Raw genomic sequence first — 20,859 nt, 5'->3', positions numbered from 1 at the left:
ATTTCTGCTCTAATCTTGGTCAACTCCTTCCTTGTCAGTGGGTTAGGCCTGTCCCTCTGTTGCTGTTCCAGTTTCTTGAGGTGAGAATATAGAAACTGCATTTTAGATTTTTCTATTCTTTTGAGTGAGGCTTGGATGGCTATGTATTTCCCCCTTAGGACTGCCTTTGCAGTATCCCATAGGTTTTGGACCGTTGTGTATTCATTCTCGTTGGTCTCCATAAATTGTTTAATTTGTTTTTTGATTTCCTGGTTTATCGAGTCATTCTTGAGCAGGATGGTTCTTAGCCTCCAAGTGTTTGAGTTTCTTCCAGGTTTTTCCTTGTGGTTGAGTTCCAATTTCAGAGCGTTGTGGTCTGAGAATATGCAGGGGATAATTTCAATCTTTTGGTATTGGCTGAGACCTGTTTTGTGTCCCAGAGCATGATCTATTCTTGAGAATGTTCCATGGGCATTTGAATAGAATGAGTATTCTTTGGTTCTGGGGTGTAGTGTTCTATATATATCTATGAGGTCCAACTCGTCGAGTATGGCATTCAAAGCCTTTGATTCTTTGCTTAGTTTTTGCCAGGGTGTTCTGTCTATTTCTGATAGTGGGGTGTTGAGGTCCCCTACTATTACTGTGTTCTTATCTATATGTCTCTTTATTTTGGTTAAGAGTTGGCTTGTGTATCTTGCTGCTCCCCTGTTGGGGGCATATATATTAATAATTGTCATATCCACTTGTTGAATACTTCCTTTAAGAATAATATAGTGCCCTTCTGTATCTCTCTCTATGGCCTCTAGTTTAAAATCCAGTCTATCTGATATGAGAATTGCTACTCCAGCTTTCTTTTGAGGTCCATTTGCGTGGAAGATGGTACTCCATCCCCTTACTCTAAGTCTGAATGCATCTTTGGGTTCAAAATGAGTCTCTTGTAGACAGCAAATTGATGGGTAATTTTTTTTTATCCAATCTGCAACCCTGTGGCATTTTATGGGAGCATTTAAGCCTTTCACATTGAGATTGAATACTGAGAGATATGATTTTAATGATGCCATGTTGCCTGTAATGTCTTTGTTTGTATCGGTTGTGACTTTCTGTTCTGTATCACTCTTGGGGCCTTTATACCTTTATAGAACCCCCCTTAATATCTCCTGTAGGGCTGGTTTCGTGATTACGAAATTGGTCAATGACTGGTGATTCTAGAAGGTCTTTATTTCTCCATCAATTCTAAATGACAACCTTGTTGGATAAAGGATCCTTGGCTGCATGTTTTCCTCTGAAAGAGCTTTAAAAATGGCCCCCCAACCCTTTCTCTCATTCCAGGTCTGTGTAGACAGGTCTGACGTAATTCTGATACCTTTGCCTTGGTACGTGAGAAATTTCTTTGCCCTGGCCGCTTTCAATACTGTATCCTTGGATCTAATATTTGCGAATTGCACTATGACATGCCGTGGCGTAGNGGATTCTGGAAGGTTTTTATTTCTCCATCCATTCTGAATGACAGCCTTGCTGGATAGAGGATCCTTGGCTGCATGTTTTCCTCTGAAAGAGCTTTAAAAATGCCCCCCCAAGCCTTTCTCTCATTCCAGGTCTCTGTAGACAGGTCTGACGTAATCCTGATACCTTTGCCTTGGTACGTGAGAAATTTCTTTGCCCTGGCCGCTTTCAATACTGTATCCTTGGATCTAATATTTGCGAATTGCACTATGACATGCCGTGGCGTAGGTTTGTCCTGGTTGAGCTTGGATGGGGTCCTCTCTGCCTCTTGGACACGAATGCTTGTTTCCCTTGCTAGATTAGGGAAGTTTTCAGCTACAATTTGTTCAAATATCTCTTCTAGACCTCTGTTTTTCTCCACCCCTTCAGGGATGCCGATGATTCTGACATTGGATCGTTTCATAGAGTCAGTAATCTCCCGTAATCTACATTCGTGGGCGTGGATTTTTTTAAGACCAGCTTCTATTTTCGTTTTTTCTTCTACTAACCCATCCTCCAATTCGCTAATGCGTTCCTCTGCCTCATTTACCCTGGCTGTCAGAGCCTCTAGTTTTGACTGCATTTGGCTCATAGAATTTTTAATTTCTGTCAGATTCGCTCTCATTTCTGCCCTTAGGGATTCTATATTCTCAGCAACGCTTTCTCTGATGCTTTTTTCAAGTTTACTCATCATCTTGACCATTGTTGCTCTGAATTCCATTTCTGATAATTGGGATACATCCGTATGTATTAATTCTGTGGCCGAGGCCAATTCTGTGGCAGAGGCCACAGACTCATTATCTTTTCTTTGCTGGGGGGGACTTCTCCTTCTCGTCATTCTGATGAAGAGAGATTGCAGGGTTGTCCAGAGCCCAAGTGTTGACTGGGACCCAGGCCGTGCGCCCTTGTTTTATAGAGATCTTAGGGATGTGGGCTTCTTCCTTAAAGAGTTTATTTATTTATTTGAGAGAGAGAGAGACAGTCAGCAAGAAAGGGAACCCAAGCAGAGGNCATCCATATCCATTAGTCAGTGGCGGAGGCCACAGACTCATTGTCTTTTCTTTGCTAGGGGGGACTTCTCCTTCTCATCATTCTGATGAGGAGAGGTTGTGGGGTTGTCCAGAGCCCAAATTATTGACGGGACCCAGGCCGTGCGCCCTTGTTTTATAGAGATCTTAGGGATGTGGGCTTCTTCCTTAAAGAGTTTATTTATTTATTTGAGAGAGAGAGAGACAGTCAGCAAGAAAGGGAACCCAAGCAGAGGAGTGGGAGAGGAAGAAGCAGGNTGGGATCTTAGGGATGTGGGCTTCTTGATTTTTCAACCTGCCTTCTGGGGGAGGGGCCTGCCACGCCAATAGTCAGGCAACCCTGTTTGGATAGGGTCTCCGTGTCTCCTGCGAGGGGGGATGGGGATGGGCACACTGTGAGCTGGTATTTCCAGGCTTTTGTTATCTGGCGGCTTTCCCTGGCGGTTTGCTGTGCCTTTTCTGAGAGACAGAGCAGCAGTGGCCGAATCTCAGCCTCTGTCAACAGAGGGATCGCGGATCGTTCTCCACTGATGTTCTGGCCACTTTAACTCTGTTTCTGTTGGTGCTGCTCAACCCTGCAGCGTCCCAGGATGTGCGCCACACACCCGTTGTCCCAGTCCTCATTTCCAGGGCTGGCGTGTCTCTGTCCTTTGTGTTTCTAACACTGCCAGCCGCCAGCCGCCCCGCGTGTGCTCCCAGAGCTCCCAGTCTCAGTCTGGATCCAGTGAGCACACCAGAGTTCTGTGAGAAGTCTGGTGGCGCGCTTCCCGCTCACAGTCCCAGTCCGTTTTCTCGCGGGTGCCATCCGCGAGTCTGCCCGCTCCCCCATGCAGGTGGCTACCGCTTCCCGTCGCCCGAATGCGGTGGCTCCCTCCCCCTTCTGTTTATCTTCCAATTTCTGTGCGCGGTTTCATGGCTCCCCGCTTCGTACCTCAATACTCAGCGCTGGAGATGTTGATTTGTAGAGATCCAGATGTATCTTCCTGCGTCTCAGGCTGATTCCGTGGATGTTCAGGCTGGTCTGGTACCTATCCAGCTTGACTCAGGGGACCAGCTGAAAAAGGGGTCCCCTACTCCTCCGCCATCTTAACTCCATCTGCTATGTTTCTTCTCAAAATTTTATAGTTCTATGTTTTCTTTTCTTTCTTTCTTTCTTTCTTTCTTTCTTTCTTTTCTTTTCTTTTCTTTTCTTTTCTTTTTTTTAGAGACAGAGCATGCACTCGTACACAAGTGGAGCGGGGGAGGGGCAGGGGGAGAGAGAGAATTTCAAGCAGACTCCCTGCTGAGTGAGGAACCTGACTCGGGGCTCCTTCTCATAACCCTGAGATCATGACCTGAGCCAAAATCAAGAGTTGGGTGCTTCAATGACTGAGCCACCCAAGCGCCCCTAGTTTTACATTTTAAATTTATCTATGATCTGTTTTGAGTTAATTTTTGTAGAGAGTATGAGGTTTAGGTCTTGGTTCCGTTTGTGGCCTGTGGATGTCCAGTTGTTCTAGCACCATTTGCTGAGATGGTGATCCTTCCTCTACTGAAATACTTTCCACCTTTGACAAAAATCAGTTGACCTGACTTGTGTTATAGGTCTATTTCTGGATTCTGTATTTTATTGCATTCACCTATGTTTCTATGTTTCCGCCAGGGCCACACTCTTGATTTTTGTAGCTGTACAGTAAGTTTTGAAATCAGCTAGAGTGGTTTTTCTTACTTTATTCTTCTATTCATTAGACCTCTGCTGATATGACCCTGTCTGGGAGGAGAGGAGTGCCTGGTTACTGCTCTTCACATGACCTCCACACCCCAACGAGGGGGTGGCCTCATTACCAATGGACAGTCAGGAAAGCGCTCATTAGATTTCTTCTGATACCACCCAACGAGGCTAACAAGGGATACCTTGTTATTGCAGGGTGGGGCTGGGAGTTCAGACTCTGTGCTTGGCTTTGTCTGACACTATATGGGGGTGTTGCTTTGGTACATCTGGGTGAGGGTAGAAGTCTGGGCTTTCCACTTGGGCTTTGCGGGCATGAGTGGGCATGGGATCACAGATTTTTCTGTGGTGTTTGGCTGAATTAGAGTGATTATTGTCTGAAAGTCTTCTTCCTTGCTAGGCTGCCCCTTTCCTGATCCTTTGGCTAGAGAGAAAGACTTTATTTGGGATTTTTTTGTCTATCTGCAGATCTTGCTGGCTTAGCACCAAACCTAGAATATAATAAGCAAAAGAAACCCCAGAGAACTCACCTCTGTCATTTCTCAGACCCTGAGTTTCCTAGAAGGTCCGTCTTCTCTCTACCTTTCAGAGTCTTCCAATGTTTGCTGTATCTATAATGGTCAGGGTTTTCTGTTTTACTTATTGGGGAAAAAAGTACTTCTACTCCATCTTTCCAGAAGCAGAAGTCAAAGAAATTTAAAAAAATGGGAAGTCAAATTGGTAATGTCATTCCCTTGCTTCAGAATTTCCAAGGGCTTCCCAGTGTGATTAGGATAAAATCCAAATTTCTTATTGGCCCCTCAGAACTCCCCTGGCTTGACCCCCACTTCTGCTCTGACCCACATGGTACGACCTCTTCCCACCCCTCTCATGCCACACCCACACTGGCTTCCTTTCTGTTTCTTAAACATGTTGTGAGACAATACCATGCATAGTTGGAAACAGGACTCTGGTGTCAGATGACCTGTCCTGAGTGTCTGTGTGACTTGTCCTGAGTGTCTGTGTGATCTGCTTAGCCTTTTTGTGCCTCTATTTCCTCGTATGGGACTTGAGAATAAGAATATGGACAACTTCATAGGGTTATTGAAAAGATTAAGTGATTGACACATGTAAGGTAATGAAATGTGTTCTACAGTCATAGGAACAATGCCCAGCACAGGGGAAGCACTCAATAGATACAATAGCTAGGGGGATGAAGTCACGTGCCCACCCTTGCATGGCTGGCTGTTCCTGCTGCCTGGACTCCCTCCTCCCAGCTCCTTTTTTTTTTTTTTTTTTTTGCAAGCCTGACTCATTTTAATCCTCCAAACCTCAGCTCCAATGGCCATATGTGCTTATCTAAAGTAGCCTCTCTTCTTTTCTCGGAAGCCTAGCTTTCTATAATTGCTCTTTTTATAATCTGCACTATCTTGCTAATTTATCACTTGTTTACTGTTTGTCTCTTTCCATATGGACATAAGCTTCAGGAGGGCAAGGACCTTGTCTCTTACTTACTGCCCTATCCTGAGAGCCCAGAACAGAGCAGGCACATAGTATACTCTCAATAAATATTTATTGGACAGATGAAACAATTCAGGTCATTTATGGTTACACGCTTATTACACATAATGCTGCAATAGACATTATTGTAGTTAAAGTTTGGTTTTCAGCCTTAAAATTTTTTCATAGGATGATGTCCCTAAAGTGGGATTACTGGGTCCAAGGATATGCAAATTGCCTTTCTGACAGATTGCATTAATTTCTTATCCTGCAGGTGTCCTATGAGTGTTCTGCATGCCTGCACCTTCCACTGACAGCTCTAGGAGAAAAAGAAAGCAAACCTTGAAATACGGTCTCCCTCCTATACTTCCACATTCAATATCTAATATTCTATTATGCTTTTCAGAGAAGGACCCTGGGAACCTGGGGTTAAATCACTTCCCCAGAGTTGCACGTGGTAAATGAGAGCTGGGATCCTGGTGCAGACAATTTGGTTCTAAACTACTCTTGACATCAAGATGTTCTTTTCCTCTCTGTGCCCCTCAGTGATTCCTGGGCCTGGGACGTGCGAGGACGGCTACACCATCCACGGACGGGGAGACACAGCAACCCCCAGCTGGGGTGAAGAGCAGAATGAGAGGTGGGCAGGGGAAGGGGCAGGAGGAGGGAGGCACCAGTTGCGGCGGGGGGTCCTCTTGCCTCCAGTTCACCTGGAGAGAGAGGCAGAATCAGTGTCAGTCCTTCTTCTTGCAGTTTTCAGTTCTAATCCTTCAGCTCTGCCTTGTCGCTCCTGAGTTCAGCCTTCAGAACATTGCCCAGGTGAGTCTGGACTCGAGTGATCCTGCCACGTTGTCATGGGCGGCTGGGGCCAAGCTCTGTTTCTTTTCTTTCTTTTTTTTTTTTTTTTTAAAGATTTTATTTATTTATTCAACAGAGATAGAGACAGCCAGCGAGAGAGGGACACAAGCAGGGGGAGTGGGAGAGGAAGAAGCAGGCTCACAGCAGAAGAGCCTGATGTGGGGCTCGATCCCAGAATGCCGGGATCACGCCCTGAGCCGAAGGCAGACGCCCAACCGCGGTGCCACCCAGGTGCCCCCCAAGCTCTGTTTCTTAAGAGACCCAAGCATTACCTTTCCTACAGGCCTCATTACAGGCCACCTGCTCCCGTGGAGGCCCCGGCCTCCACTGCCCCAGGTTCAAGCAGCACGTGCTCAGCAGATCTTCCACAACTGTCTTTACCCTACTGCCTCTCAAGGTGAAGTTAGATTTTTCACCGCGTTCTCAAAAGCAATAGTTCTAATTTGATGGTGCACGAATCACCCGAGGGGCTTATTAAAAAGACAGCTCTCGGGGTGCCTGGGTGGCACAGCGGTTAAGCGTCTGCCTTCGGCTCAGGGCGTGATCCCGGCGTCATGGGATTGAGCCCCACATCAGGCTCCTCCNCCTGCGTTATGGGATCGAGCCCCACATCAGGCTCCTCCGCTTTGAGCCTGCTTCTTCCTCTCCCACTCCCCCTGCTTGTGTTCCCTCTCTCACTGGCTGTCTCTATCTCTGTCCGAATAAATAAATAAAATCTTTAAAAAAAAAAAAAAAAGACAGCTCTCAGACAACCTGGGAAATTCGAATATTGATGGGATATTTGATATAAAGGAATTATCGTTGAATTTTAGGTGTGACCATGGTATCACACATGTGTATATATATATATGATTATGTATCTTTTCTTTTTTCTTTTTTTTTTTTTAAAGGTTTTATTTATTTATTCGACAGAGATAGAGACAGCCAGCGAGAGAGGGAACACAAGCAGGGGGAGTGGGAGAGGAAGAAGCAGGCTCAAAGCGGAGGAGCCTGATGTGGGGCTCGATCCCATAACGCAGGGATCACGCCCTGAGCCGAAGGCAGAAGCTTAACCGCCGTGCCACCCAGGCGCCCCTGATTATGTATCTTTTCAAGATACATACTAAAATATTTTGAAAGATATAATATGTGTAGGATTAGCTTCAAAACAGTCTGGGGTGGGTAGGAGGAGCGAGTGAGGGTACTGATGATGCGAAATTCAACAGATGCTGAGTGGTCTGTCTATGGGGGTTCCTTTTGGTGTTCTCTGTACTTTTGAAGATGCTTTAGTTTTTCCATAATAAAAAGTAAAAACAGAAAAAATAGTACCCCTTTCATTCTAGGGTACATCATCCAGGCACCCCTGGTGGGTGCACGAGGGGATCTGCCCCTGCAGGGAAAGCTGTTCTGCTGAGCTCATTAATGGGAATGAAGGTGGTCTCCACAGAGTAACTAACCCCTGAACCAGGAGACACGGCTGTAACCGCCTCACTCCCCTGCTCCTTAGCCCCCCACCAAATAAATGGGGAAGATAGTAGCACTCAGTCAAAGGGTAAATCCTCACGTCTGGCCCTGTCTCTTTTTACCTGGTCACGTTGGAAGCTGACTTTCAGCTACTGACTATTCATCGGTGTATTCTCTTTTCAAAGTAAAGTATTTTTAAAGATAGTTGTGGTTAGGATGGTGCATGATATCTTTTTCCTTTCCAAAGCGATTGCATTTTTACAGTGACAAGGAGTGTTCGGTGTGCATCGTAGACACACTGGAAGGTCGTCTCTACGGCGCTTTGAAGGCCTCTAGAAACCTCTCCCAAACTTCTGCTTACTGCGGGTGAGTTACTTTCCTTAGAGAAGAAAGTCACTGCTTCCCAGAGGGGCCCCAAGGTCGTGGCCCTGGGCACAGGTGGCTGGGGGAGGGAGGGGGTTTGAGCAGGGCCGGCCGGTGAGGCAGGTTTGTCCTCACCCACAGGTGGGTGTTGATACAACAGAACTGCCTCTGGGCTCTGCAGGCACCTAGGGAGGAAAAGTCCCGGGAGGGGCTCGTGGCCGCAGGGAGGCCATCTGAGGAATCCCCAGGCCAGGCTGGTCCCGGGCCTGCCACTCACAAGCCCTGACCAAACACCGCTGGCCCCACCACTGGGTGTGGGGGGGACCCTGCTTGGGGGGTTGGGCTGAGGAAACACCAAGAGCTACAGCCCTCGCCCTACCGCAAATACCCGCCTAGGACCTGCTGGGACAAAGCTGGGGTAAGAAGGCTTTTCATCCTGTATTCTTGGTCTGCTTGCTGCTAATGGCGTGTGTCTCTCTTTTATGAAAACATTGCCTGATTTACCAGAAAGGGTAGTATGAAAAGTTTTGATTCATCTAGGTGTCAAACGTCAAAAAATGGAGGATCAGGCCAGGCATTCTGGAGGGAGGGATAAATTTTGGGCTCTGGTCAATAAATTGGGAAATATTATTTGAACACCTGCTTTGTGGTTGAGCTAGACTGGTGATAGAATGGAAAACATGACATGGTTCTAACCTCATGGAATTTACTGGCTAGTGGGCAATACAAACATTCAATAAGTAATTGCCAATGATTTATATTCTGGGAGTACTTGGTTCATCTGGTGTTGGTGGTGGTCTGGAAGGGCTTATGGAGGAAAAGGATTCTGACACTGAGGCTCCAATGACAGGATTATGTTGGGTGTGTGGGATAGTTGGCGGGGGGAAGAGAGTGAGGTTCCGGATCTAGGGGAAAGCATGGACAAAGGTCCTGAGGCAGGAGGGAGCTCTGGGAGAAATTCTGTGTGTCTGGAGAGCAATGCAAAGAGAAATAAAGCTGGAGGGGAAGGCAGAGGCCAGATATGCAGCCTTTTGTTGGACAAATCAAGGGTTTTAGCTTTATTTTGTGAGAAATGGATGATAGAAGACTTAAAGCAGAGAGGGGATAAATCCAGTTGCTACGGTATACATTATAAAATGAAATGAGAGAAGGGGGCCCATTCTGGAGGTGTGGTAGTTATTCCAGAAGGCTGGTCTTTGGGGCAAACAGTTTGGCTTGGCAGTGGTAGAGCAGTCCAGAGGGTCTTTGATGGGAATGGATTCCGCATGAATACCCTTTTTCCCTATAGAGGACATACAGATTTATTTCATTTTGGCTAACTGCACAGGGTTCTGGAGGTCAGCTTAATCACTTTCCTGTTGATGGATATCTAGGTTAGATCCATGTATTATAATTCTTATATACAATGTTATCAGAAACATACTTGCACATCCATTTTCCCATACATCTCCAAGTTTGGATGAAGAGCAGTGGAAATCCGGGGGTCATGGGTATAAGTAATATAAAATTTGATAGACACTGACAAATTGCTCTCCGAAAAAGCTGTACAAATTTACACTTCAACTACTAAGCGTATGAAAATGCCTGCTCTTTCACACTGTCTACAACAGTTTATAATCGTATTTTTTTTTTAAGATTTTTATTTATTTATTTGACAGAGATAGAGACAGCCAGAGAGAGGGAACACAGCAAGGGGAGTGGGAGAGGAAGAAGCAGGCTCACAGCAGAGGAGCCCGACGTGGGGCTCGATCCCATAACGCCGGGATCACGCCCTGAGCCGAAGGCAGACGCCCAACCGCTGTGCCACCCAGGCGCCCCTATAATCGTATTTTTTAATCTTTCGCCAATCCAATAGGTGGTGAAAAGTGCTATCTTGTTTTTGTTTATATTTTTAAAATTAGGAGCCATTCCTGTTGTATTTTTTTTCACATTGGATACTAATATAATACAACTAAAGCCAGTTTTGATCCTAAGGCTTCTACACCCTTCTTCTATCTTTGTCTCCTGCAGACCAAGGCTGTGTCAAGATGGCGTCCGTGTTTCGCAGTGAGGAGATGTGTTTGTCCCAACTGTTTCTCCAGGTGGAGGCTGCATACTGCTGTGTGGCTGAGCTCGGGGAACTCGGATTGGTTCAGTTCAAAGATGTAGGTGCTGCATTCTTGGAAGGCCAGAGGAAGGTGGGGTGGGAGTAGACATCTCTTTCATACCACTTCTTGGTGGTGAACTAAGTGCAGGGAGAAGAGCCCTGAGCTGGGATAGATGGAATTCTGTGTGGTTCTAGTTGTTCTGGCTAAGATTTGTGATAACACTGAGCGAGTGACTTGCAAACCTGTTCTTCTTTCCTCCATATGTATCTCCTCTGTAGGAAAGTTTGGAAACTCTAGTACAGTCAATACTTGTTAGATGGCATTGTACTTTCTTTCCTAAATGGTATCTTCAAAGAATTAGATATCTCAGTGGGCATATAGATTACCAAACCTTATTCTGAGGACAGAAACCAATGCTTCCTAATTAGTCAGGCTGAAGACAAAGTATCCTGGGGTGCACAGTCTCCCTATGGTGATATTCTAGGACTAGACGGTCTTGAGTGTGATGTTGGGGTATCATTTCCTAGAGGTGGTTTCCTTACCAAGCTTTTTTGAATCCTATTTAGAAATTTGGATTCCTTACCTCTTTACTTTCTCACCAAGATCACAGTCAAAACTAAGCTTCCTCAGGGAAGGATCGTGTCTTGTTCTTGCGTCCTTAGTTCCTAGCACAGGACCTGATGTGAGGCAGTTACTCAGTCACGTTTATTGGGCAGGATGCCGAATTTTTGTTGATGATTGTGATAACATTGCATGGAGCTATGCAGTTTCAAGATCCTGTCACATTCACGACTCCACTGAGGCTTTCAAGTCTCATTTGGTTGTAAATACAGCTAAAAGTAAGGAAACCTTATCTAGAGGACTATCTCTTAGAAGTGTAAGAAGGCCAGAGCTGAGGCATTTGGGGGATTACATATAAGAATATCAAGGTTTTTGCCTGTAACTCACGTCTTGTGAATGGAAATATCTATTCCTAAAATGATTCCAGCAACATTTTCCAGCACTAAAAAAACCCAAAAAACAAAACAGAACAAAAAACACAAGAGCAACAAAAAAAGAACCCAAGGGAATACGTTGGTGGCTGTTGATACCAATGTGTGTCTTGTGGTTTCTCCCCACTCTAGTTAAATGTGAATGTGAACAGCTTCCAAAGGAAATTTGTGAATGAAGTCAGACGGTGTGAGTCACTGGAGAGAATCCTCCGTAAGCCGATTTTCTGTTTACTTTCTAAGTGTGAACTGGTGGGGAGGTAAGTGGTTTGCAGGACTGGATTATAACAAACATGTCCCTATTTGTATAGAGACCAAGTGTTCTCGAGACAGAGTGGGGCAGTGAAGGTTGGGATCCAGGTACTATGGCAGGTCCCAGGGGCAGTTTAGGCAGCTGAGCCGGCTGAAAGTCAGCTGCCTGCTTGGATCCATTTCTTAGGTGAGAAAACACAATCACCTTGGGCTCTCTGGTGGGGTTTCATCCCACAGGTTTTCTGGAAGATGAGATGCAGAATGAAGTTGTGGCTCAGTTGCCAGAGAGGCCCCCACCGACCCCTCTTCCACGGGAAATGATTACGCTGGAGGTATGTTGAGCCAAGGACATTATAGCCGGCGGGCCTCCCTCTTTCTTTGCCTCTCTACTTCCTTTTATAAAATACTGAATGCCCGCCATGCACACGTATCTTAGAGAGAAACAAAACATGGCCATGCCCTCTAGAAGCTTCTAGAGGAGGTGGTGGAGGAAGGAGGGAGGGGTGAGGGAGTGGGAAAGGATGTCAAAAGGTAGGCAGAGCCAGCTCCTGGAAGGCCCTGCAGATGTTGATTTAAAAAATTGGATACTTTATCCTCAGAAGAGGAAGAAGGGCCCACTAAAGGAGACGGGAAGGCAGGGGAGGTTCACTGCCCGAGCCTTATCTCTGGCTAGGTTTCTTTGGTTTTTTTCTTTTAAGACAACTTAAAATTCTTGAAATTTTTGAAGTTGTTAGTGGTATAATTAAAGATACTCTGACAGAGATATGAGACTGGCAACTCCCCTGAAAAATATTTTGGCTCCTGTCATACTAAAACCTGGATATTTTTGGAGAAGTTGTGTTGGTTATATGTTTCAGATAGTACCTTAAAAAAAAAAAATCAATGCATCCAAAAAAAAAAAAAAGAAGAAGAAGAAGAAAGGAAGGAAGGAAGGATGGAAGGAAGGAAGGAAGGAAGGACGGAAGAGAAAAAAAGATCAATGCATCCAAATGAGTTTGGTATTGGCTGACTGGTTGGTTTTGAAACTCTATACTCTCATACATTCGTATAATAACCGGTCAGATAAGGGACAATCAAATGTGTGCCAACAGTCCTTACTCAGTATTTTCCCTTTGGATATTATTTATTGTTGTTGTTGTTTTTTAAAGATTTATTTATTTATTTTAGAGAGGGAGAAAGAGAGAGACAGCAGGGTGGGGGCAGAGGGAGAGGGAGAGCCTTAACCAGACTCTACACTGAGTGTGGAGCCTGATGCAGGGCTCGATCCCACGACCCTGGGATCATGTCCTGAGCTGAAACCAAGAGTTGGATGCTTCCCCGACTGAGCCACCCAGGCACCCCTGGATATTATTTATTGTAAAGATGAAATTAGAATAACATGAGCTTATAAGTAGCAATATCTGTCTAACTATTGATCAAGGGGACAGACTGATTCAACTGATCTGGCAGTTAGTTGAACGGTCCTCCAGCATTCCTAGGGAGGGGAATCCTTCTGCAAGAGTACACAATTGGCTTTGGGCCCTTGCCTTGCAGAATTTCTAAAGAAGCTTTCATGACAATCCTAGAGGAAGTATTCAGGAAAAAAAAAGTCTACCCACAAATCCACCATCTCAGCAAAAACTGCCTTTTCTGTTTTCAGGTTTTGTCCTTATCAGCTTTATTTTTATGTAATTAAATGTCCATAGTCTACATTATAATTTGCTACTTTGTACATTTACTATCACATTGTTAACTCTTTCTTAAATAATGCATGAATCTCCAAAATATTTTTAAAGGCAGCATTATTTTTAATAGAATCATTAAGTGGATAGAGCAATGGCTAAGAAATTTGGATTTCATTTTTTCCCCCCAACTTTGTGCCACTATAGTTAGTGTTCAAAATTTAGGGTAGAGATGGGGTGGGTGCCTGGGTGGTTCAGTCAGTTAAGCGTCTGGACACTCTTGATTTTGGCTCAGGTCATGATCTCACGGTCGTGAGATTGAGCCCTATGTTGGGCTCTGCACTGAGCATGGAGCCTGCTTAGGATTCTCTCTCTAAAAAACAAAAAAATAAAAGTAAAAAATAAAGCTTCAAAATTTAGGGTAGTGATTATCCCTGGGAGGGGAGGGCATGGGATGCAATTGAAGTTGGGTGATGTGTATGTGGGGTTCATGGTGTGGTTCTTTCCACTTAACATATGTAAAATTTTCTATCATAAAAAATGTTAAAAATTCAATTTTGTCTGATACTAATATGCTTTTGAGGGTGGTGGGGGAAAGGAACTAATATTTGCATGGATATCTTTGTTTTACTGTTTATTTTTTAATCTGTTTGGTAAGGGTGTCCCTTAGGTAGATTAAAAGAAATTTAACATGATAATCTCTGTCTTTTAATAGGTCAAACATTAATCCATTTTCACATATTGTGGTTGCTAATTTACTATCAATTGTTTTTATTAAATATTGAATTGATATAGTAGAATTTTTAGAGAGTATGTGTAAGGTATAAAGAAAAATGATATAGCAAACACCAAGTACCATCACCCTGTTTGACATAAAAAATGACCACAGGGATGCTCTTAAAGCCCTCTGTGTGCCCCTCCCCTGCCCCCTCCTTCTCCTCCCCCTTCCTCCCCCTTTTGAGATAATCCTGTTCTGAATTTTGTGTTTTTCTTTTCCTTGTTTCTTCATAGTTTTATAACATATTTAGTCTTCTAAACTGCATATGATTTAGCTTTGCACATTTTAGTTTTATATAAATGGAATCATAATGTTTATTCTGCAACTTGCTGTTTTCTTCCATCATTTTATTTTTTAAGACACCATATTGTTTCATGTTTCTGAAATCAATTCATTTTCACTGTTGGGTAGTGTTTCTTTTATTGAATGTACCACACTTTATGGAAGTTTATCCATTCTATTGTTGATGGACATTTGGATAAATGAGAAATGAACTTTCATATTTTTAAATTACATACCAAATCTTAGTAGTGCATTCATGAATTGTGTTCAGTAGAGAGTTGATCTTCACCTGTTAGAGTTTGAATTTCAATACCTATATTTTACATTTCCAAGATTTCTTAATGGTTCCCCTTTTACCTTTTCTTTACCTTTTCTTTCATCTTAAGACATGTTGGCTTAATAATTTCTGTGTGTGTGTTTGTTAAGCGATGCCTCCACTTATCTCTTTGAGCATTCTAAAAAAAGCCTTAAACTCTTTTTCAGACTAATCCATAAAAATAATTTCACCCAATGTGACTTTGTGTTGGTTGTTGATTTTGTTGATGATTTTTCTTATCACTAGATTTCTTCTTGAGACTTACTCATTTTGTATGCTCATTTTGGAAGGAAGATTGTTTTTTTTCTTTGTTTTTGTCTTCTTGCCTGCTGTGCTCACACTTCTCTGTATAGCATTTTTTACTAGCTTGGACCTGGTTCTCCAAACTGTAACCCAGAACTAGTGATTCCTCTTTTTATATTTCATTACAGTCTGTTTGAGGCAGAAGGAATTCTCAACATGTAAATTCACTCCAGCTTCCCTTTTTTAGTGTTTTCAATGGGGGAGAGAGACATGCAATTGCTGAAATGCCTTGGCTTCTTCAGGAAGCTAATTTCCATCCCCCAAAGGGTTTTCTCATCCTCCCTACTTGATGAAAATGGATGTAGCTTATAGCTCTACGATCATATTGAGTTGACTGAACAGGCCACTCAACTTCCGGCTACGTTATGATACGCTGAATTCTTCTTTAATAGTTATTTGTAGTGGTTAATGTATAGTAAATATCTCAGCACTGTCTGCCTGCTTTCCGTTCTTTTTCCATTCTGCATAGACTCTTCTAGAAAAACTGGAAGGAGAATTACAGGAAGCCAACCAGAACCAGCAGGCTTTGAAGAAAAGCTTCCTAGAACTGACTGAACTCAAACATCTCCTGAAGAAAACTCAAGACTTCTTTGAGGTTGTTATCTGGGGACTCTTTATTAAAGGGACCTTTCCCCCCCAGCCTCCAGTTTCCATTTTGAAAACTGGCTGGTTTGGAATATGCATAACTCACGCTTGTTTTTGTCCCATGCCGAGGTCATTAGTGAGGGGAAAGTTGTTCCAGGTGAAACGTGGTGCCAATTTGAACTAAACACAAAACTATTATGATGCACATTAGAAAGTATGTGCCCTAAACACGCAGATAGAAGTGGAAGTGAGAACAAAGCACAATAGTGAGTTTGGGCGGATTTGGGATTTCCGTAGTAAAAGACTGGGGAAATTTTTGATCTGGCAAGGGCACTCGACTTTTTGAATTCTATTAACTATTTGTGGAAAATTAAAGCTTTACTAAAAATAGACAAACCTTTGAGATGTAGGGAGATTTGAAGGTCATCTCAATATGGTTAAGAGAAAACAGTGGCTCCTTGACTTTCAGACGGAAACCAACCTCGCTGATGATTTCTTTATGGAAGACACTTCGGGTCTCCTGGAGTTAAGAACGACGCCTGCCTACGTGACTGGAAAGCTGGGGTTAGTGTAACTCTGCTCTGGAAGTTACATGGAGATGGGTTTCGGGTCCACAGCTCAGTGCCTGGAGTGTGGTAGATTTCCCTGAGGGTCTGAGTGAGTGAGCGAGCGAGTGAGTGAGTGAATGAATGAATGAATGAACCAGCCACTGGAATGAGGGCTATTTCACATGAATATAGACCTCCACATAGTATAAACCCAAGATTAAACTTTTCAGGTTAGTGGAGTGGACGGTAGTGTTACCTTCTTGTTAATGGTGAAACTAACATTCTGGGAGCCTGAGGGTACAATGTTTGTGTTGTTTCTACAGGGGAAGGATGTGGGGAGAATTGTTCAGATGGGTTTTCTCAACTGTTCCCTGCTTCCTTATCTTGGAAGTGCTGCTTTGGCAATACAATAGATTTGAAGTTTGCTGTTTGAAGCGCAATTAGAAATGAGGTGGTTATATGATCACGTCATCCACAAGAAGGAGTACTATGATTTTAAAATGCGTGGTGATTCAAAGCAGTGGGATTTCATTCAGTCCAAGTAAAATCGATGCCTATGCATTGAAAACATTTGACCAGAAGGTAATATGGGATCAGTGTATGTTTAAAGTAAAAGACCAATGAAAGTAACCATTTTAAAGTTAATATAAAAAGTTTTGATCGGAAATTATCTAGACACCTGGATGATTTTAAAAGAGTTGAATGGAAATCATTATGTCAGTTTCACTTCTAGTACATTATTTGTAAAAATGCGTGGAGCCCATTTTTGAGCAGTTGGGACAGTTCCTTTCTTTAGGATGCCATAATGGACGCACTGTCATATTTCTAATTGCAAGTGACTATGTAGTATCAGGGTGATCAAGGAAGCCTCAATACATCAGAGGAAACACCAAAAGGGACTTGGTGTGAGTAGGGGCTAGGCTGCCCAGTGACCTCAGGACTCCTGCCAGCTTGTGAGTCCTCCTCGCGCTCACAGGGAACTGGGCCTCTGTCTTATTGCTGGCATGTCCACAAGTCCTATGGGGGCCTTCTCCCTGCACCCCACTCCCTGGGCCTCAGCAGCGTCTCCCTGTCTGACTGCCCAGGTTCACGGCCGGAGTGATCAACAGGGAGCGGATGGCTTCCTTTGAGAGGCTGCTGTGGCGAGTGTGCCGAGGGAACATCTACCTGAAGTTCAGTGAGGTGGACACGACTCTGGAGGATCCAGTCACGGTGGGTGTCGCGGGCTGCGGAGAACTCTGTTGGGGGGTGTGGGGGGGGACTGTTCTCTGAAGCAGTGGGTCTTCAGTTCCGTGAAACTAATAGCCACTGCCTTTCTCCTGGCTTTTCTCTTCCCCCCTTTGTAAAAAAAAAAAAAATCCTACAAAAGGTCAGTTCAAGGACTGATTGTTGTTAACACCTCACAATTGTTCATGCTTCCAAGACACGGCCCTACCAGGTCCTGGAAACCTAGCTGTGCTCCTGCCACTGGAGGCGGCAGCTGGGTCTTCCTCACCAAGAGCTAAGAACTGGGTCTGGGCAGTGCACCCCAAGCTTCAGTGCGCGCACGAGCAGGAGTGACAGGGGCATCTTGTTAAAATGCAGATTCTGATTCAGCGTGGCGGGGGCAGGGTCCCGGTTCTGCATTTTTGACCCGCTGCGCTGATGCCAGCGGTCAGTGGAGCGCACACTTCCAACAAGGATTTCCAGAGGACTCTTCGCTGAGCACCACGCACTTAACTGCTCTGAATTCCGCGGGGTTGCCTCCACTGCCCGTGCAGTCAGCTTTTGAAGCCGCTTACTTTTTAATTCCAAGTTGGGCTGATTTCTAAGTGTCATAATCTTCCAGAATGGAGGTGAAAAAAAATTAATTTTAGGTTTTATCTCCTGGAAAAAATTTCACAGTTAAATGAAATTTAAAATAGGAAGAAAGCTTATTTTTCTCTTGTGCTCTTTTTCTCTTGTCCATTAGCAGGCTGTAGTGATAAACATGGAATCTTTTTTTTTTTTTTTATCTTCTCTTGATCTTGGAGAATACTATTTCCCCCTATATCACTATGTGTCCCTTATAGATATTATTTTAAAAATTGATGTTGAATCATCATCACTTTCTACAACCATGTTTTGACATGTAATAGTCATGGGGACAGAGTATAGAGTAAGCATCTGGGAAAAGATGACGTTAGCCTGTTGACATTGAAGGTCACTGAGCAGATGACATGAGATCAGACTAGATTCCTGGTTCTGGTGGATCCAGGGACAAGAGGACCTGAGAGATTCAGAAAAGGACAAAGGAACCTTTGGAAATAATGTAAAGCAGGCAGCCCCCCAAATCCTAAATAGCCCTCCCCAGCTCCCAGGAGCAGCTGCCAAAGTGATGATTCATTTTTATCTTCTTTTCAAGTGATGCCTAAGATTTCCAGGGAGTTGATGTAACATTATCTATCTACTTATCTGTCTACTTATGGACTTTGTTTCCAATTTTTCTGCAGAATTTGGCACTATGGTAAATATCTTCATGCATGTCATTTTTATTTTCTTTTGAATTACTTCCTTGACATAAATTCAAGGAAACAGGATTACTGGCTTTAAGGGTGTGGGCATTTTCATGACACTTGGTGGCTCTTGACAAATGGCTTTTCAGTGGGGCCCTACCTGATTCCAGTGCCCTGAGTGGCATGTGGTGAGTACACTGGATTGGTTATAACTTTTCCAACAATGGATTTCATTATTTTGCACCCCCCCACCAAACTAAATAAGAGTAAAACAACACATGTCTTTGCTTGAATACTTTCATATATGCTTGTGAAATACATATATTCTTTCTTGTGAATTGTCAAACTTGGACTTGAGAATTACATTTTAATCAGTGTTCCTGGGGACATACAGTGAGTCAAAAATTAGACATGGTTTTACCTTTGTTAAACATCAAATACCCACTCACCCTTGAAATGTAAATATTGTGTGTGAGTTAACTCCGGTGAGCGAGGTTTGCTATTTTCATTTTAAGCCTTTTAATAACCTGGTTCCTCTCTTCTGAATGGTTTCTTGCTTATGAACCCACCTCTTAAGTATCGCGTTAGAGCCAATTACAGGCTCAGCTGTGGTCTGGCTGGTATAGCCAGTATTGGGGTTATTGCTTTAAGGTTTCCTTGGCTTCTCTCAGTGGCCTTGCCCTCAACCATAAAGAATTACAAACTTGGATCAACTGGGAGAAACTGAAATTTTCCAGTTGTAATTTTTTTTAATGATTTTGTTTTTAAGTAATCTCTCTACCCAACGTGGGGCTTGAACTCATAACCCGAGATTAAGAGTCACGTGCTCTACCAAGTGAGGCAGCCAGGTGCCCCTCCAGTTGTAGTTCTTAATCTTTTTTAAAAATCTAAAAACAGGATTTTACATTTCTGTGACATTATAACCAAAAAGAAAAAATTTTATATGTATATAAAATTATGTATATTATTATATAAATTATATATATTATTATCGATAATATATAATATATAGTTATATAACTATATTATATAACTATATATATGTATATATATATATATATATATACACATATATATATATAGTTTTTTCTGTTCTGATTTTCCAGAAAGAAGAAATTAAAAAGAACATATTCATCATATTTTATCAAGGAGAGCAACTCAGGCAGAAAATCAAGAAGATCTGTGAGGGGTAAGAGGCTGTTCATGGCTCTTTCATCAGCGATTTGGGTCACGACTAGGTGAAGAGGTGTGTGTGAGACAGAGTACTCATGACTGGAGGTTTCTTTGAGGTCCCTTAGGACTTTAGAACAACTCTCCCGAATTTGACTAGATTGTGTTAAAAATGCGACTGATCTTTAAGAGCTGTGGGAATAGGAGCAGAGAGGACTTAAGTAAGCAAAAGTCAAGGTAACCGAAAGTAGACATTATAACCACGTCAGTGTATTCCTTCTCACACCCTTTATCAGCCGCTAAGAAGTAGGCACACCTCACGCTGAGTTGTTTCTGATTTTATAGAATCGTTCTACTCCAGCAGAAATTATTCAGTAGAGAAAGATGTTATTACGTTAATATATTCCAGGGAGAAGAGACAAATTGAGCTGTAGTCTTATTTACCTAAAAGCTCACGGGTTCTTTGGTTTGAGTGAAGCTCGTTCAGATAATAGAATCATAGCTTGAATTTAAGTAGTGCCTAGCAATGCATTGGGAACCCTTAGAACTGGGACTCATTTTCCGACTGCCAAAGAGACAGTTATTCTAGAAGAAGGTGGTCATCCAACCAAAGTCAGCTAGTAATGGCTTTAGTAGAAGGGGATGTATGGAATGCTTTTCAGTGGTAACCCCCGTGGCCTTTGAAATGTCTGAAATACAGATTTCGAGCCACCATCTACCCCTGCCCAGAGCCTGCGGCGGAGCGCAGAGAGATGCTGGCCGGCGTCAATGCGAAGCTGGAAGATTTAATCACCGTGAGTGAGGAGTTGAGGCGCATGACCTGAGTGGGGGCTGCCGAGGGCTACCTTTGCCATTTCCATATAAGTCTCGTGTCCCAGGGCCCTCGCTTCCAGGCCAGCTGGAATGTTACCTGTGCTCTTCCAATGACCACGATGGAAGATTTTGTAATCAGAAAACAGTGTTCAGTAAGCTCGAGGTGGTGATTGGGAATGTCAGTACTACTCTGCCTGGGCTTGAGCCCCAGTCAGCTTTTGGGTGGCCAGCCCAGTTGGATAGAAGGGGCCCTTTCTTGTG

The 20,859-nt window shown here is 43.5% G+C and overlaps 1 protein-coding gene across 6 annotated transcripts in view; it reads left to right on the top strand.

The window, feature by feature from the left end:
- Window positions 1-20,859, top strand: part of ATP6V0A4 (ATPase H+ transporting V0 subunit a4) — a 76,905-nt gene that overhangs the window by 20,232 nt on the left and 35,814 nt on the right. For 2 of the 6 annotated variants that reach the window (XM_002914199.4, XM_019794089.2), the window contains exons 2-12: window positions 6,223-6,316; window positions 6,430-6,495; window positions 8,242-8,343; window positions 10,351-10,484; window positions 11,552-11,630; window positions 11,906-12,000; window positions 15,478-15,603; window positions 16,063-16,157; window positions 17,227-17,353; window positions 19,722-19,804; window positions 20,486-20,579. In XM_002914199.4, coding sequence (XP_002914245.1) covers window positions 10,368-10,484; window positions 11,552-11,630; window positions 11,906-12,000; window positions 15,478-15,603; window positions 16,063-16,157; window positions 17,227-17,353; window positions 19,722-19,804; window positions 20,486-20,579 — 816 coding nt within the window. In that variant the 5' untranslated portion in view covers window positions 6,223-6,316; window positions 6,430-6,495; window positions 8,242-8,343; window positions 10,351-10,367. Of the gene's footprint in view, window positions 1-6,222; window positions 6,317-6,429; window positions 6,496-8,157; window positions 8,344-8,539; window positions 8,759-9,139; window positions 9,202-10,350; window positions 10,485-11,551; window positions 11,631-11,905; window positions 12,001-15,477; window positions 15,604-16,062; window positions 16,158-17,226; window positions 17,354-19,721; window positions 19,805-20,485; window positions 20,580-20,859 lie in introns of those variants that run through there. The other 4 variants (XM_034672909.1, XM_034637756.1, XM_034672897.1 and 1 more) reach the window with 4 other exon arrangements.

The sequence above is a fragment of the Ailuropoda melanoleuca genome, chromosome 1 (assembly GCF_002007445.2).
Source record: "Ailuropoda melanoleuca isolate Jingjing chromosome 1, ASM200744v2, whole genome shotgun sequence".
Classification (NCBI taxonomy): Eukaryota; Metazoa; Chordata; class Mammalia; order Carnivora; family Ursidae; genus Ailuropoda; species Ailuropoda melanoleuca.
Note: the sequence above shows the minus strand (reverse complement) of the source record. Positions and strands in the feature narration are given on the sequence as shown.